General features: G+C 41.8%; 1 protein-coding gene across 1 annotated transcript in view; it reads right to left on the bottom strand.

The window, feature by feature from the left end:
- DSCAM (Down syndrome cell adhesion molecule) overlaps positions 1–17,989 on the bottom strand; it is an 888,132-nt gene that overhangs the window by 228,872 nt on the left and 641,271 nt on the right. The window contains exons 16-18 of the mRNA XM_006870860.1: positions 14,953–15,149; positions 13,384–13,480; positions 12,573–12,701 (exon numbers count right to left, since the gene is read on the bottom strand). Of these exons, the coding sequence (XP_006870922.1) occupies positions 12,573–12,701; positions 13,384–13,480; positions 14,953–15,149 (423 nt within the window). The remainder of the gene's footprint in view (positions 1–12,572; positions 12,702–13,383; positions 13,481–14,952; positions 15,150–17,989) is intronic.

Genomic DNA, 17,989 nt, shown 5'->3' with positions numbered 1-17,989 from the left:
GGTATCCTCTCCTCGTGAACCGAACCCCTATGTCGAGGCGGGTCCCCGACACAGAACAAGTCCCGAGCACTTGCTGGTTGAAGGGGTGCAAGGTGGGGAAGCACCTTGCAGTAAGCAATTTGACCTTTGATCCTGGCCCTAATAGCAGTAATGCATGTGAAGTCAATGAGATGGGGCTGACTAGACCATGGGGGAACTGAAGGCCCAATATTGACGAGGTCTCACAGTATGATGGCATCTCTCTTGGCCATGTGGTAAGGCCCAAAAAGGGCTGAGAAGATGGAAGCTCTTTGGTGGTAAAACTGAACACTCTTAGTCAATATTTTGACTTACCTCACAGGAGGGTAAGTGCATTCATGGGACAGAGACGGTCTTTGTTTAGGTTCCTCAGAAACCTCATCCTATATATTTGTACACTGTTTTTTTTCTAGATTAAAGCTAGCCCCTTCCTTGAAGTGATTAAGTTGTTTCAACAGATTATTGAACCTAGGGAACAGAGAAGGGGCTGGTACCCACTGACCCAGCGCTGGGTAAATGGGGATGGGATGAAAGGGAGAGGTGACTGATGTCCCAGCCCACGTGAATGGGGATGAGAGAAGAAAATAAGCCAGCACCCACTAACCTGATGCTGCATAAATAGGGGTAAGAGAAAAGGAGCCAGTGCCTGATGACCGAGTCAGGGGAATGGGATTGGGAGGGAAAATGCTGTGCTAGCAGCCGAGGTCTGGACTAACCAGGGAAGCAATGGTAAGGATTGTATAGGACACAGTCTGCATGTGAAGTAGGATTTGTTATCCACTACACATATAGAATCAGCTGAATGACCTTAGTTTCTCTGGACTGCTTTGATACAAAGAATATGGTCAAGAGGTACTGTTTATTCTTACAGAAGAACAAAGAGACTGCTGAGAAAGAGAACAGAGGCAATGCTTACAGCCCCCACACTCCCCAGAGTTCTCCTCCAAGATACTGATCGTACTTATACTTCAGTGGGATTCTGTATTTCCTGTGGATTTGAACCCTGTCAGGGCAGGAACCATGCTGGTGTGCTCAATACTGTACCCCCAGTGCTAGCACGGAACCTGGTACATAGTAGACAAAAAGTAAATGCATGTTTAAGACACAGATGAATAAATGAAAAGCAGTCAGACAGACATCAAGTTCTTATTATAATCCTATTCCCCTTTCACCCCCCAACAATGAGTACTTAAGTTTAAAGGTAATCATAAATGCAAAGTATTTTCTGGACTTGTAGAAAAAACATGTGGCTTAAGGACTGTCTTTGAATGCTCTAATTTATCATTGGGAATGAAGTATAATTGACATGGACAATTTGATATTCCTGCTAAGAGAGAAAATATCATCAGAGTCAAGAAGACTGAAGGAGGAAGAGCATGACACAGAAAAAAATCCAAAGATAGAGGAGAAGAAGTGAGTCAATAAAAGGCAAAATAAGGGAGACATTTTTGTACCCATAGAGCACACATAAGTATGAGCCTTGTTAAAAAAAAAAATTAAAAAAAAACCCAAACCAAAGTCAGACCTACTAGAGAGTATGCTGAGGACAAGGCTGGGGGAATGAGGGGTGGATGGGGGAGAAGACATTGAAAGATGCAGAGAAACATGCTTACTAGTCCTAGGAGGAGATTGCTTGTAGTGTGTGATAACTCTGCCCAGGGTTGTATGGAAGTTTCTGGAACTGGGAGTACCAGTGAAGACAATTGTCTTCACTGGACGATGTGTCTGGGCTTGGCTAAGAACTTGGAGAAGCATTTTAATGTTCTCCATCTCTCATGAATTCAAGTAAGTATGAATATCTTGTGTGGAAGGATCAAGAAAGGAAAATGTGGGAATGCAAGCCAAAGGTCATTGAAGAAGAGGCCATGTTTTCATGGTTTCTTTCTTGTAATGACTGAATTTTGGAAGAAAAGGATAAATGATCATGATTTTGAGCATATGGTTTAAAACACCATAGGATGGATATTTAGCTTCACATCAAAAAGACAAGAAATAATGTGTTATCCTACTTAAATCTACTCTGGCAGATGATATAACACAGAAGAGGAAGTAAAAATCAGGAAGTGACTAGCCATGACACTAGACTTGGAAAATGGACTCAACGTGTGGTATTTGATCACCCATGGTAATGGTCAAGCAGGCAGATCATGGGTTATAAACACAGGATGCTTGAGGATACTGACACTGAACTTTTAAGACACATTGAGGTCTTGGGACTTGGTAGGATGGAATGAAACTTTTAAATGTAACTGGGAAGAATATGCCATATACTGAACAAAGATACTTCTTAGGAGTAAATCACACAAAAATGTAGGCTAGCAAATCCAAAATCCTGAAGGAAAAACTACGAATAGAGTGTATTTTGGAAGGATCCAAATAGAAAGGATGAGGAATAAAATCTTTGGGAAATTTATCTGGCGTAATGGAAGAGGTAAGGAGCTCTGCTAGTACAGTGGTTATGAGTCAGGCTGCTTACCTCAAGGTCAGCAGTTTGAAACTACCAGCCATTCTGCAGGAGAAAGATGAAGCTTTCTGCTCCCATAAAGATGTACAGCCTCAGAAACCCTATACAGGGTTGCTATGAGTAGGAAACAACGGGGGCACAGCACATAACCACCACCACCACCACCACCGATAGAAGACATGGATGATGGTTTTAGATATACAGAGAAAATGTACAACCTTAAGAAGAGTTGATAATCATACTTGTACAAAGCTTAGCAAGGGGTTTATTTATCAATGTGTGGGCTGTATGAAAGGGACCGAAAAGGATGCGGAGGCTCCCAAGGACTAGCAATGGTACGGATCTGTGTCTACTCTGAGTCAGTTGGGGCAAAAGGGGGATCAGTGCTGCTGAAGTCCAGACAGGGCTGAAACCTGTTTATAATCATCTTAATAGATGAGTTTTCTTGCTTTGGATATATAAGGGGGCTTCAAAAAGTTTGTAGAAAAGTAGAATTGAAAAATAATAGAATTTTTCCATGAGCTTTTTGAAGCACCCCCCCCCCCCCACAATAAAGCCTATCAGTTAATGTGTTTGAGGATGATACTGGAAATAAAGACCATTCTGTCATCTCAGTTCCTTATAAATTCAGGGACAACAAACATATACTGAACATTCTCTATATGCCAGATACTGTGTAAGGTGCTGGGGACTCAAACACAGCCCTACCACTGGGGAGCTTGATGGAAGAGTTTATAAATACAGAGAATTCTTATACGGTGAGTGAAGAAGTGGTTTCACAAATGCCAATAGTTTTATTAAGTGTCATTGAGTTGGTTCTGAGTCGTAGTGACCCTGTATAAAGTTTCCGAGGAGCAGGTGGTGGATTTGCTTACCCTACACTGCCAACCCAGGACTCCAAAAAAACAAATATGGAACACTTCACCAATTTATGTGTCATGACATTATGGCCATGTTATTTATAAGCATGGTCGAACAACAAACAAAAGGAAAGAACACGTTTAGTATTTCTCAAGCTGAAAGAACAGAAGAATAAATTCAAACCTCTAAATTTGCAGAATTTCTTCTTCCTTCCTTCCTTCCATCCATCCACTACTCAGTTAATTCCTTGATTCTTTCCTTCATCCAACCATCTGTCCCTTCTATCCTCTCCCTTGTCTTCCTTTTTTCCTCCCTCCCTCTCTCCCCACCTTCCTGCCTCTTTCCTTTCCTTCCTTCCTTTATGGTAGAAAGGATATAGTCCCATACAGGGGTGTCTTTAACCAGGCCTATATGTGAAAAAAAAAAAAATCTTAAAAGTAACTCAGTGACACAAAGTTCACATTAACTGTCTTTTTCCAAAATACTGTAGTGGTTATAAGTCGGGCTGCTAACCTCAAGGTCAGCAGTTTGAGACTACCTGCTGTTCTGCAGGAGACAGATGAGGCTTTCTGCTCCCATAAAGATTTATAGTTAGGGTCGCTATGAGTCATAACTGACTTGATGGCACACCACCAACCAAGGTGGCTAAGATGTTCATCTACTAACTATATTCTTGGTGGATGTTCAAGTCTACTCAGGGAATCTTGAAAGAAAGGTCGAGTGATCGACTTCTAAAATGTAACATCCATGAAAGTCCTATGGAGCACAGTTCTATTTTGGCCACATAGGGGCATCATGAGTCTGAAATGACTAGATGGCAACTGATTTGATGCTCCACACCTCAGCAATCACCCCTTCCATGGAGCCCTCTTCAGTAATGGCAGGGCAATGGCAAGAGTGGGACAATGTAAGTAACACACAAGGAGAGGGGATTAAGATTATGGCTAGGAGTAGAATTATTTCCTTCTATTTCTTTTGATCAGACTACATGATTCGTTGTTATTGCTAAGTGCCATCAAGTTAGTTTCGACTCATAGCAACCCCAGATAGGGTTTTTGAGGAGTGACTAGTGGTTTTGAACTGCTGACCTTGAGGTGAGAAGTCCAATGCTTTTAGAATTCACTATATCCTATGTGTACGGTCTGAACAATTATTTTATCCTTTTTATAGATGTGTGATATTCATCACTTGTCAGTTTGTCACACTATGGTGGCTTGTGGGTTGCTATGACTCTGGCAGCTATGTTACAGGTATTTTCAATATCAGCAGGGTCATCCCTGGTGGAGAGACTTCAGCTGAGTTTCCAAACTAAGACAGACTAGGATGAAGGAGAGGCCGGTCACTTCTGAATGGCTCATCACTGAAAATCTTACGAATAGCAGTGAAACATTATTAGGTATAGTATTGGAAGATGAGCCCATGAAGTTGGAAGGCACTCAAAATATGAGTGGGGAAGAGGTGCCTCCTTATTGGGCATACAAGGTAGGTTATTATTGTTACTATTGCTATTATGCTTTGTTTTATTTTGCTCTGCTTTTCTAACATCAAGGAAAGCAGAGGAATTGGGCTTTCATGAAAAAGCAAAACAATTTCTGACCCTCCTGCATATGAAGTATAATGGCTGCTTTGTGTGGCACCAAACTCAACAGCAATCAACAAAAACAACAACAACTTCTTCTTAACCACCAAACTTTGTTACCCAATTAAAGAAACTCTCAACATTCAAAAGAAAACCTGGCTCCCACAGAGCACTGTCAAGCCCATGGTCTCCCACACCAATTCAAGGAGCTGCAAGCAATCACCTAACTGGGTCCGAATCTTGATCTCTCATTTACAGATACACAATTTTAGAAACAACTAATAACTAATGGTGAGGATGCTGAGGGGGGTTCAACGATGTCAATGCCTGGGTAGACACACAAAAGGGGTCCTTTGTCTCTCTTTGTACACCTGCCCATCTACCTGACAATTGGTTCTGGACTTTGATGTCTGTTCCTGACCAGGTGCCTTGAGGGGAACTTGCCAACAATAGGATTTCCTTCTTGTGATGGCTTTAATTCTCTCTCAAAATCCTCCCTGTCTTCTAACGACCCTTTTGCTGTCCTCCCTTTTCTTGACTCTTGTTTCCTGGGGGAAGATAGTGATTTGTTGTTGTCAATTGTCATCAAGTAGATTTGGTGTCCTGGTGGGCCCATGTGCGCCAGAGTAAAACGCCTCCATAGGCATTCAAGCCAGTGACCTTTTGAAAACAGATCACCAGGTCTGTCTTGGAAGGTGATCCTGGATGGGTTAGAACCACCAATGTTTGGCTAGTTGAACACTTAACCACTGAGTCAGGGGTAGAGGAATAGTAGGGAGCCTGGGTAGGACAACGGGCATGCACTTGGCTGCTAGTCTACAAATATTATAGCCAAGAAAACCCTACCAGGCAATTCTATTCTGTCACATGGGTCACTGTAAGTCAAAGTGCTACTCAGTAACAACTATAAGCAAAAAAATCATCAACAACAATAAATATTCCATTACCTGTCTCTTGCTCCAATCCAAGGATGTACTACACTATCCTTTTCTGAGGTGCTCAGAATCCCTGGGAGTAATGTATGCGTGTTTGTTATGTATAAATGTAAAGGATTGTCATTGTTTAGATGGAAGTTACAAATAGGTCATTTTAGGTTACTATGCCATTTGTTAGTTTTTAAGTAACTTCACTACTATGCTAAGTGACCCAAACACATGGTGTTCATTTGTTGTATCCATGACTCGTCACCTGAGAAGCCAAGTCACAGTGGACAAGAACATGGGTTCCACCACTTAGAGGCTCTGTCACCCAAGATCTCTATGCCTCAGTTCCTCATCTGTAAAATAAAACTAATCACACTTTCAGTCTTACCAAGCTGCTGTGAGTAGCACAAGAGTTTGATACATTGAAAGTAACTGAAACAGTGCCTTGCACATTTGAGCGTTTACTATTGTTATTTTAAACAAGGGACTCTTTTGTGTAACAGTTGTGCAGAATTGTGTGTTGTGCAGAATTGAATGTCTTACAGTCACTCTTTAAGGGCACTGGAGAGTCTGTTGTGTGCCCTGGATACCTGACCCTGCAAGAGCTGTTCGGCTGGGAAGGAACTGGGGTCTCCTCTATCTCAGAAGCTTCCTGCTGCCCTGGGCTTCCTGGTGAAAATGACATCACTATAGATCTTTCTTTGAAGAGCAAAGATGTCAGCTTGAGGACTTAGGTGCACCTAACCCAAGCCATGGTATTTTCAATAACCTCATATGCATGTGAAAGCTGGACAGTGAATAAGGAAGACCATAGAAGAATTGATGCCTTTGAATTACGGTGTTGGAGGAGAATACCAAAATTGTCATGGGCTGCCAAAAGAACCAATAGATCTGTTTTGGAAGAAGTGTAGCCAGAGAGCTCCTTAGAGGCCAAGATGGACAAATTTCTTCTGTCATACTTTGGACATATTGTCAGGAGGGACCAGTTGCTGGAAAAGGATATCATGTTTCTTAAGGATATCATGTTTGGTCAGAGAAAAAGAGAAAGACCCCCAACTAGATAGATTGGCCAGGTGGCAGCATCGATGGACTCAAGTGTGACAACAGTAGTGAGGATGGCCCAGGATCGGACATTGTTTCATTCTGCTGTGCATAAGGTCGTTATGAGTCGGTGCCAACTCGATGGCACCTAACAACAGCAACAATAGATCTTTCTACGGAGCCCTGGTAACATAGTAGTTACACATTGGGCTGCTAACCAAAAGGTCAGCAGTTTGAATCTACCAGTCATTCCACGGGAGAAAGATGAAGTTTTCTGCACCCATAAAGATTTACAGTCTCGGGAACCCTATACAGGGTCGCTATGAGTCAGAACTGGCTCAATGACACACCACTGCTGCCACCATTGACCTTTGCAGAGTTCCTGTGGGCATAGCTGTGACAGGAGTCCAGGTATGTAGTAAGTGGGATCACAGTGGAAGTGAGATTTCTAGGACTGAGGGAAGATGAGGACTCGATAGTGAAGTTCCTTTCTGCAAGATAATAATGGGGTCAAGATGTGTTTAGAGTGGGATCTGTTGAGTTTTAAGTTATGCTTCCTGGGCAGAAATTGTTGAATGACTCTTACATGTGCCTGGCCTTCTTTTTCTGTAGCAGAATAGCCAGTTTCAGGTCATTCTTGTTCATGACAAAATCACTTTCCAGCTGCTGACCTTAGGAAAGTCATTTGCTTTCATGTGCCAATGACAGTCACAGGTCGATCACCTAGCTCTGTGCTTGGCACATAGAATAAGTCCATTGTTGTTTTATTACTTCTGTTTACTTATAATTAGCATCATCCAGTAGAGACACCTGTTCTGTCCTCTCCCAAATGAGTTATTGAGGGCTTTCAAGGTAAGTCAAACTTTCATAGAAGCTCACTATTTCTGAGTTCTAGAGTCTAGCCCATCTTATACTACTAATTTCTTGACCACAATCAATCTATGTCCTGAGGGTCAGTTCAGGGACAAGACCTATCTATATTGACTCTTAGCTTGCTATGTCCTAGCACGGTGACTCTGCATAAGTCACTTCAAGTCTTTGCTTCTTCATTTCTTTTGTGGTGATAATCCTACCTATCTAGCAGTTGGGATTCTTCAAAACCAGATGACATCGATTCTGAATCATAGTGACCCCATGTGTGTCAGAGTAGAATTGTGCTCTGTAAGGTTTCCCTGGCTGATTTTTTAGAAGTAGATCACCAGGTCTTTTTTCTGAGATGCCTCTTGTTGAACTGGAACCACCAATCTTTCTGTTACCAATCAAGTGTGTTATCCACTGGTATGATAGTGATATCATCCATTTACTTAGCCTACAGTGTGACTCCTGGTGTGGTGTTGAAGGATGGGCACTGGACTGTGAACCACAGGTCAGCAGTTCAAACCCACCAGCTGCTCCTCAGAAACCCTGTCCAGGGTTGCTATGAGTCAGAATGGACTCAAAGGTACTTAAGAACGTTGTATGTAAACACAATACGTTTTTCAATTTTTCAATCAGCTTTAGTACTCACGTCAGCCCTGCTAGATGGGATGTTTATAGCTGGGTAGGCATTCCTATTGCTCGGAGGTGGGTGATTCATGTGAAAGTAGTGGCACATTTTATTTAAGGGTTATCTACGTGTGCAGGTATGGTGCTGTGGGATAAAGAACTGGACTGCAAGGTTGGTTTGAACCACAAGGTTGACAGTTCAAACTCACCAGCCACTCCTTGGAAACCCTCTACCGGGTTGCTATGAGTCAGAACTGATTCAACAGCACTTAGTAACAACAACAAGAACAACTACACCTTTATCGGCCAAGATGGATTACCATCAGGATTATTGAGCCCCAGTCAAAGCCGAAGGAGAAAGGTCTCAATCCAGTGCTTCTAGAAGACTATACAGGCTGGGCCAGGGGCATTGTTGTTGTTGTTGTTAAGTGCTGTCAAGTTGGTTCCGACTCATAGCAACCCTATATAGGATTATTGAGGAACAGCTGGTGGTTTTGAACTGCTAACCTTGTGATTCGCAGTCCAGTGCTGATCCACTGCATAGCAGGACATAAGTATTCCTCTTCTCTTTTCTCTTGTTGCCTATATGGTCACATCGGGCTTCACCAGGCCAGAGTGAGCCAAAACTGGGCACCGTGTCCAGGGTCTGATCCTGGGAAGCCAAGAGATGCTTCAGGCTTGGAGCATCCAGAGCAATCTCTCCATGAAAATCTCTCATTCCTGCCTTCATGATGTAGACCATGGACTTTCCTAATAATAATGCTCTAGGAACTGCTCTGAATTTACCTACGTGGCTCAAATGGTTTGTACTTGATTGCTAAGTGAAAGGATGCTGGTTTACATCAGAAAAAAAGGCCCCGTGAACTACTTCTGAAAATCAGTCCTGGAAAACTCTATGGAGTCCAGTTTTGCTCTGACATACACATGGTATCAACTCCATGGCAATTGGTTTGGTTTTTGCAAATGCTCTGTGTTACCATAACAGCCTTAGGACAGAGATCAGTTTTTGTTAGTACTGGTCCCCAAAGCATTTATATTTGCCACATGCATGTCTCTCAACACATGTCTGTTAAATGGAAACAGGGCTCTGAGAGTTATGGTAAGGCAGTGACCAAGTCTCGATTCAGCCATTGATGACGACACTTCTGATCTGTGTGTTGGTGTTCTAGTCAATGTCACTTTCTCTCTGTTCACTGTCAAGTCTAATTCAGTGGTGGCCCCAGTCTTCACTTTCAATCTAGTACTCTAACAGAGCTGATATTGGTGACACCATTGCCTTTAGAATCAATGTCTATTTCACAGAGCTCTCCTCTGTAGATGAGGGTGGATTGACCCAGTTCAGCAAACAAGACTGACGAGGTTCTCCCACCTCTGATGACTCTGCCAGGCTTTCTCATGATGCCTGCCAGTGTTTCTCCTGGAAGCTCATTGCTGCCACCAACTCAATCTCTACCAAGATCGAGGGGGTCATTTTCAATTTAGAGAAAAAAACAAAATGTTGCTTCGAAGTCAATTCCAACTCATGGTAATCCCATGTGCTTTAGAGTAGAATTGTGCTTGTTTGGTTTTCAATGGCTGATCTTTCAGAAGTAGATCACCAGACCGTTCTTCTGAAGAACTTCTGGGTAGACTCAAATTGTCAACTTTTCAGTTAGCAGGTGAATGTGTTAATTGCTTGAGCCACCCAGGGACTCTTCATGTTCAATAGCTTACTAGAAGTCTCTTGATACATCTGTAGGTTTGTAGGAAGCAGAAAAGGTAAGTAGGGTTGAAACAATGAATGTTTCTCCCTCAACTAAAAAATGTTTGTTTCTTTTACTTCAAAATCTGCACTTCAAAGCTTTTCACTTTTGGCTCCATCCAGACCTCATTTCATTAGAACAAAGACAATGTCCCCTTTAGCGCATCAGAAGCCTATTCTTTCTAGTCTCTAAAAGATGCCATGTGTAGGTTGGCAGTGTCTTGCTCCCTGGTAATTGTGCCTCAGTTGCATGGGCCTTGGATGCTGGGTCTGGTCAGACCTGCACACATCCTAGTGGTAGAGCGTCTTACAGCAGCTGGACTCTTTCCCCAGACTTCCCTGTGACATGCTCATGGACCTTTACATCCACCACTTAATTTCTGGTCCTCTAGTCTTGGTGGTGCCAGGCCACCAGTCACTCCTAAGGACAAAGATGAGGCTGTCTGCTGGCTCTTACAAAGATGTAATAGTCTTAGGAGCACCATGTAAGGTTGTTCTGAGTCAAAAATCAATTTGATGGCAGTGGGTTTGGATTGGTTATTGGGGACAGTGGTGACTGAGTGGTACAACTGTTGTTTGCCATGTAGTTGTTATTGTTAATATTGGATGCCATCGAGTTGGTACCAACTAATAGCAAACCTATGCATAACAGAATGAAACACTGCCCGGTCCTGGGCCAACCTCATAATTGTTGCCACGCTTGAGCCCACTGATGCTGCCATTTTCCCATGTGGTAGACCTAGGTTTAATTTCAGAGCAATGCACCTAATGAGTAGCCACCACCTCTCTGACAGAGGAGGCTTGTGTGCCACTATGCTGTTTAACAAGTCTGAGAGGAGCTTTCAGACTAAAAGCCTAAGAAGAAAGGCCTGGTGATCTCCTTCCAAAAATCAGCCCATGAAAACACTGTGAATCACAGCAGCCCATCCATCATGAGGATGGTACAGAGCCAGGCAGGATTTTAGTTTGTTGAGCATGGGGTTCCCATCTGTAGAAGACCAATTCCATGGCAGCTAAAATAACAGCAGAGGAAACTCAGGGCAAATAAACTGAGTTACCTTTTTTTTTTTTTTTTTCTCCTACATCCATTTCCAATCAAGCCAGTTATGACAAGTCGTAAGCTCTATTTCTTAAACCACTCAATCTTAATTCTCTATATTCTCATTTTATCTGAAAACATTACTTTCTTTTTTATTTTCCTCTGTCTTTTGATGTTCTTTTTCTTTTAAGTATTTATTGTGAATTGAGTGAAAGTTTACAGGGCAGATCATCAGTTTTATGTTCAAGAAATCATACACTTCGTTTCATTACAATGATTATAATCCCCACCATGTACCATCAGTTAACAGCATTTCTCTCTATTCATTTTAGCTTTTTTTTTTTTTTTAATGAAAACATTATTTTCCCAAACTCCTTAATATCCATTTCAGATTGCTCCTTTATAATGCCCTTTCCTGCATTTTCTGGCTGTCCCTGGCATGCTTCTGTTAAAATATTCCCTCCTCTTAGCCTGCCTTTCAAGCTACCTTGAGTTTAATATTTTACTACAGCTTCATCTTAAACAATACCAAATAGGTCATGACAGTGTAATCTGAAATAACATCCTGTGCCCCAGATAGCGGAAATCAGGCTACTTCATGACCTGTAAGACTTTTATTAACCCTTCACGTGCTGATGATGCCCTAATTCATCATATCTTTTAAGACACAGGGTAAAAATTCTGACTCGAGGCCACAGGTGCGACCTCTCCCTCGGCTTAATGGATCCTAAAGCTAGAAATGGCCCTGGCATTTACCTGTTAAGACAATGAAAGGACACACATGTAGAGTGGTCCTGCCAGATGATTCATCTTTAATTATGAGCTCTCTGTTGACTTGACCAGAGTCAGCCCGGTAGTACTAAGAGCCACTGGTCTGTCCTTTGTGGCATTTCAGTAAGGTGGTTACACAGTTAGTACCTAGTCTCAACCAGGAACAGCTCTTCTTTGCAAAAACTATGAAGGAGTTGGTGATCCCACAGCCCAGAGCTACCACCATAGAGAGGCCAAGCACAGCCTGAGCTAGAGCTCTGGACACAGGTTTAGTCTTGAGAGCAGCCACTGACTGGGAAAGATTGGAAGGGAAGAAGGAGGAGGTGGGAAAAATAATGACAGTGGCTTCTATCTGTCAGCAGCTGTCCACGTCACAGTCAGTGGTGAAAATTTCAGCGTGGGTGACAGGAAGCCTGGCTAGGGTCTGGGGCAGCTCAGGGTGGCCAACCAAGACGGGGAGAATAAACATAAAAGTGTTTCTCAAACTCAACTCTATACCCCACAAAGGGAACAGTCTGGCAAGAAGGGTGCGCTCCAAGCTTCCATGGATCAAGGTTTATTCTCATAGTTAAAATGAAAGAAGACTGGGGCCGGGGCAGGGTAGGAAAGGCTTTGGGGGTGACTCATGCTGGAGAAAATAAAGGACTTACCTGATTTATTTTTGCATTCAATATCATAGCCCGTGATGGGGCTGTTTCCATCGAAGCCCATGGTCCACCTGAGGGTAATTGTGCGAGCTTTCACATCTTTGATCTCAATTTCAGGAGGGTCGGGGGGCTCTGTGCAACCAACAGAGAGACCCAGGGTTACTTTAGACACCAGATGAAAGTTGAAATGCTGAGGTATGAGTCACCAAAGGTTTATTGGCATTAGGCAAGGACAGATGATTTAATCACATTGTACAAAGAAAACAATGGTTCTACTTTTCACCAAGTTACTATTTTTATAACACTTGCAGAACTGGGTCACAAATGCCAACATTCAAGGAGTCTTGATATGGTGCTGTAGGATAAACACTGGATTACAAACTGCAAGGTCAGCGGTTCCAATCCATCTAAAAAATCCAATACAAGGTTGCTATGAGTTACAACTGACTCGATGGCACTTAACAACGACATTCTAGGTGGAATCTAAAACTCAAGTAGTATTTTGTCCCAAGTGTTATTTTCATTTTGACTGGCTCAATGATTTCTACAATTGATGAAAGAGGATGCAATATTTCACTTCAGTGCCTTCAGCACGAAGGCCACATAGCATTTGCCTTAGTTTGTTTAATGGTGAGATCCCTGTGTTTGAACTTGTAATTTGATACAATCAACAGCACTGCAAAATACTGAGAAATAGTGACTTCATATGTGTGCAAAATTTTCTGAGCTTTCAAAAACACAGAGGCCTGAGAACATTCACTCGCTTACTATACTGAAAGAGCTGTGCTTTCTCCTTCTGCTGCCCTCTGCCTACCTTGCACTGTGAGTTGAATTATTCCTCGATCCTCCCCATAGGAGTTGATAGCATGGCAGGAAAAGAAGCCTGAATCTTCTCTTACTGTTGGCAGAATCTGCACATGAAAAATAAAAAAGAATTCACTGTATTCAATAGCAGGGAGCGAGAGAACAACTAAAATGGCTTTGAACTGAAAAAATCTTTTCTCTACTCTTTCATCCTTCCTTCTACCCAAAGCACATATATATACTCACGAACACAGATACACAAACACACACATACACACACATACATCTTTAGAAAAAAAATATGTCGGTATAGTCAGAAATGGGCAGATACATCAATCAGTTCAATATACATTATCAATGTGAGCTGTCAGCTCATTAAATTAGAGTGACCTTTATGTCTGCAGTATAAGATTCCATAATGATCTCAGGTAGCATAGTGGGGTATGCGTTGGGCTGTTAACCACAAGGTCAGCAGTTTGAATCCACCAGCTGCTCTGTGGGAGAAAGATGAGGCTTTCTGCTTCCATAAAGATTTATAGCCTCAGAAATCATTAAAGTCGAAACATATAAAGTCAGAACTGACTTGATGGCATGCAACCACCACCGTAAGATGTCATGACCAGGTTGATATGTACCCCACATAATTTTTCTCCCCATAGCGTACCTTTAAAGCATCAAAAGCTAGCAGTATAAGGAAATATCTATAAATACTACAGAGAGGGGCCAGTCCAACAGGACCTTTATTAGAGTTCTGTTCTAGAAGGACCATTACTGGAGAATTAATATAAATGTTTCAAATACAGGGTCTTTTTTTACTTTTTTGGGGGGACTTTATATAGCACCATTCCTCCCTCATACTAAAAGCAGTGCTCAGTTAATGACCAACAATGCTGAGAGAGAGAGAGCAAGAATAAAAATATTAGCTTTTATGATCCTCTATTAATAACAAGATTTTTATATTGGAATATTCTAGAGAAACAAGATCTTTTTCATTATAATATTGTTTTGTCTCAAAGTCTTTTTGAGTTTTCTTTCCACAGGAAGTTAAAACATGAACACAGCACCGGTCATCATTCTTTCAGAATTAAATGCCATTAAAAGACTGTTTCCCTGCTGTGTTCCTAATAATCTTACTCTTAATAACACTTACGATAAAGCACTCTTTTTTGGAGATTGCGCAGTGATCTCTTATGAGGGGGAGAGAAATGGTGTTGCATATAAGCTCCAGAAGGTTATGGGTTATTTGCTATTTATCATGCGGTTATATAAATACATAAATATATGTGTATACGCATGTGTGTGTGTGCCCTGGTGGTACAGTGTTTAAGTGCTCAGTTACTAACTGAATAGTTGATGGTTCAAAGTTACCAGCTGCTCCATGGAAGAAAGATGTGGCAGTCTGCTTCCATAAAAACATAGTCCTGGAAATCCTATAGGGCAGTTCTAGTCCCTATGGTCACTATGAGTTGAAGTCAACTCAACAGTCAACAGCAGTGAGGTGGGTTTGGTTTTATATGAAAGAACGGTCATATATTTCAAACAAAATTAATCTGTTCTACCATGTTGCTCATGGTTTTACCTGCAGAGTGGAGATCACTTCCTCCCCGACCTCCTTGGTGGAGACGAGATAACGGGCCATTTCGGGGTTAATGATCCGGTCCTCTTTCTCCCAGCGGACTATGATGGGCTTCTCACCATGAGCTGTGCAACTCATTTCCTTCTTTTGACCCTGAGTGGCCAGGGTTGTATTTGGATAGGATGTTATCATCGCAGGAACTGAAAAACCAAAAGAGATACAAGTTGGTCAGCAAAGCCAGGTTGATATTCCCCCAGCAACACACACAGCTAAATCAAGCAAAAAAACATGTTTATTGGAAATACAATTGATTCAAGAAAGCTAGGCTGGAGTCATGAACAAAATATAAGGTAGTTGGTAGAAAAATGGAATCTGACTTAATGCTCCCTCAACAAAAATTGCCCTGTGGTTTCACATTCACCTGGGAAAGCAGCTGTGTCTCGCTGATCCAGTAGAGGGCAGACTTGGGTCATGGGTAGTTCTCATGTACCCAAGCACAAAGGAAAATGATTTTACTTTCTGTGGAAGTGCTGATTAGTCAGGAAATGGAGCTTAATGGCAAGTTATACTATAGATCTATGCTTCTAAATATCATTTTCAACTATATAGATGAAACCTTCATTATCAGCAGCTTACGTAGAGTCTTTAAGGCTACTAGTCAATCCTTTCAGCTACCTCTGGCCAATTCCATCCCTCATATGTGTTGATGTTGGTCAGTACCATTGAGTGTGTTTCAACATGACCCCGTGTGACAAAGTATAAGTGCCCACACAGTTTTCTAGACTATAATCTTTATAGGAGTACACCATTGGGTCTTTGTCTGATGAGTGGGTTCAAACAATCAACGTTTCAGTTAGCAGCCGAGCACTTAACTATTGTACCACCATAGACAACAAATCTTGAAAACCTTTACCAGTCACGTAGAGCCCTCACACTTAACCACCTTCTCCTCCAATTTACAGCAGGGAATTTCATCTCCAATTCACTGAGAAAATAAAAAGAATTAAATAAAAAAAGAAAGAAAAAACTTTCTCCCCTACCTCAAAATAAATTACAGACTCCCATTCCATCTTTGGAAATATGGCAAACACCGTACAATTCACACCACCTTCTAAATGCCGTGCAACATACAAGGAGGTTTCAAGAAATGATATTCATACAAACAAGATATTCTTTGATGGTTATCAGCAGTAGGAGGGAAGAGGAATAATTCTCTGGCTACAGTGTACACACATGTTCACTTGAATTAAAGGTCAATCAATATACAATGAGACAGAGGTTGGCAAAAGAATAATGGAGGGGTGCAAGAGTTAAAGGCAATTGAGGTATATATTGTTATTTGCATAATCCTTGGAAACCCTATACAGGGTCGCTATGAGTCGGAACCGACTCGATAGCACATAACTATAATAATAACATGGGTAGATAGGGAGCGTAGTGGTTCCATATGATAAGCACTGGACTGCAAATCACAAGGTCTGTAGTCTGAGCCCACCAGCTGCTCCGCGAGAGAGCTTTCTGCTCCTGTGAAGATTTAAAGCCTCAAAAACCCTATACAGGATTGCAATGAGTCGGAACCAACTCCATAGCACTCACTTTAACAACAATAACAATGGGTAGGTAAAGAGACAGACACACAGGTGAATGGGTGTAGGAGTCTACCCCTAACTGTATGAAGCTATGACAGAGGATATTTTTATAGGGACATTTACCTTTGCTGCAAACATATCCGTGAATGTGGTGGACCAAACAAGGTACAGAGTTATGAAGACTTCTTACATATTACCAAACACCTTGAGGAAATGAGTCAGTTGGCCATGCTCTCAAGGGACACCCTGCTCAAATAGCATAACATAGTTCACAACGAAAATGTTCTACATCCAACTTTTTTGAGTAGCAACTGAGATCTTAAAAGCTCATGAGTGACCATCTAGAGTACAACTGTTTTCCTCCTATACAGAGGAAAGAAATTAAACACAAGGATATCAGTCTCTATGACGCTGAGACCATAAGAACTCTATGGTGCCTGGCTACCACTATCAATTGCTCTGAATCAAGGTCCTGAATCGAATGGGAGAATGTGGAACAAAACTTAAAATCATAAAAAAGACCAGACTTACTGGTCAGATACAGACTGATGGAACCCTGAGACTATGGCCTTTGGTCACCCTTCAGATTTAGAACTGAACTTGCCCTTTGGCTCACATTTCAGCCAAGCAATGGTTAGGTATGTTTATAGCAGGGCAACCATACTAGTGAGGTATGCACACCATAGAGCAGACAACCATTAGAGTTAAAAATGGCAGCACATATCCAAGGACAGAGTTCAGCAGGGTTGGGGTTAAAAAGGAGGAGTAGAAAAAAGAAACACATAGAGGAAGTAAGGGGATTAGAATCATAGAGATGAAATGAAGTGTATGAATTGTTGAATGTAAAACTCATGACCTGTCCTATAAACTTTCACTCAGTGCACAATAAAAAATTGAAGGAAAAAAAAAAATGATTTGTGGGAAATCTCAATTATCTTTTCTTTTCATTTTTCTACAAACATTGTGAAGGCCCCCTGTATAACAACTATGTTTTAAAGATTCATTCCCAGCTTATAAGAAAGTGATAGAATACCCAGGGGTCAAAACCACAGGTGACACTGACAACACAGAGATAATGTAGTGCTTTTACTAACTCAGCAGTAGGGAGATCTGTAAAGTGAGCGCTCCAAAGTCAATACTGCAAAGGTTCTATCTTCAGAACAAGTGTGAAACCACACCAAAAATAAATCCACAAATGGCAAAAGGATCAAACTGCCTTGGGTTTGTATTGTTGTTAAGTGCCGACGAGTTGGTTCTGACTCATAGTGACCCTATATAGGGTTTCGAAGGAGTGGCTGGTGATCTTGAACTGACCTTGAGGTTCAAACCTACCTTGCAGTCCAGATGATTAACCTGCAGCATCAGACCAGGACTTGTATTGTTGTTGTCAGGTGCCATCGAGTCGGAACCGACTCATAGCGACCCCATGCACAGCAGAACGAAACAATGTC

Source organism: Chrysochloris asiatica, unplaced genomic scaffold (genome assembly GCF_000296735.1).
Source record: "Chrysochloris asiatica unplaced genomic scaffold, ChrAsi1.0 scaffold00154, whole genome shotgun sequence".
NCBI lineage: Eukaryota > Metazoa > Chordata > Mammalia > Afrosoricida > Chrysochloridae > Chrysochloris > Chrysochloris asiatica.
This window is presented reverse-complemented; position numbering and strand designations above follow the sequence as displayed.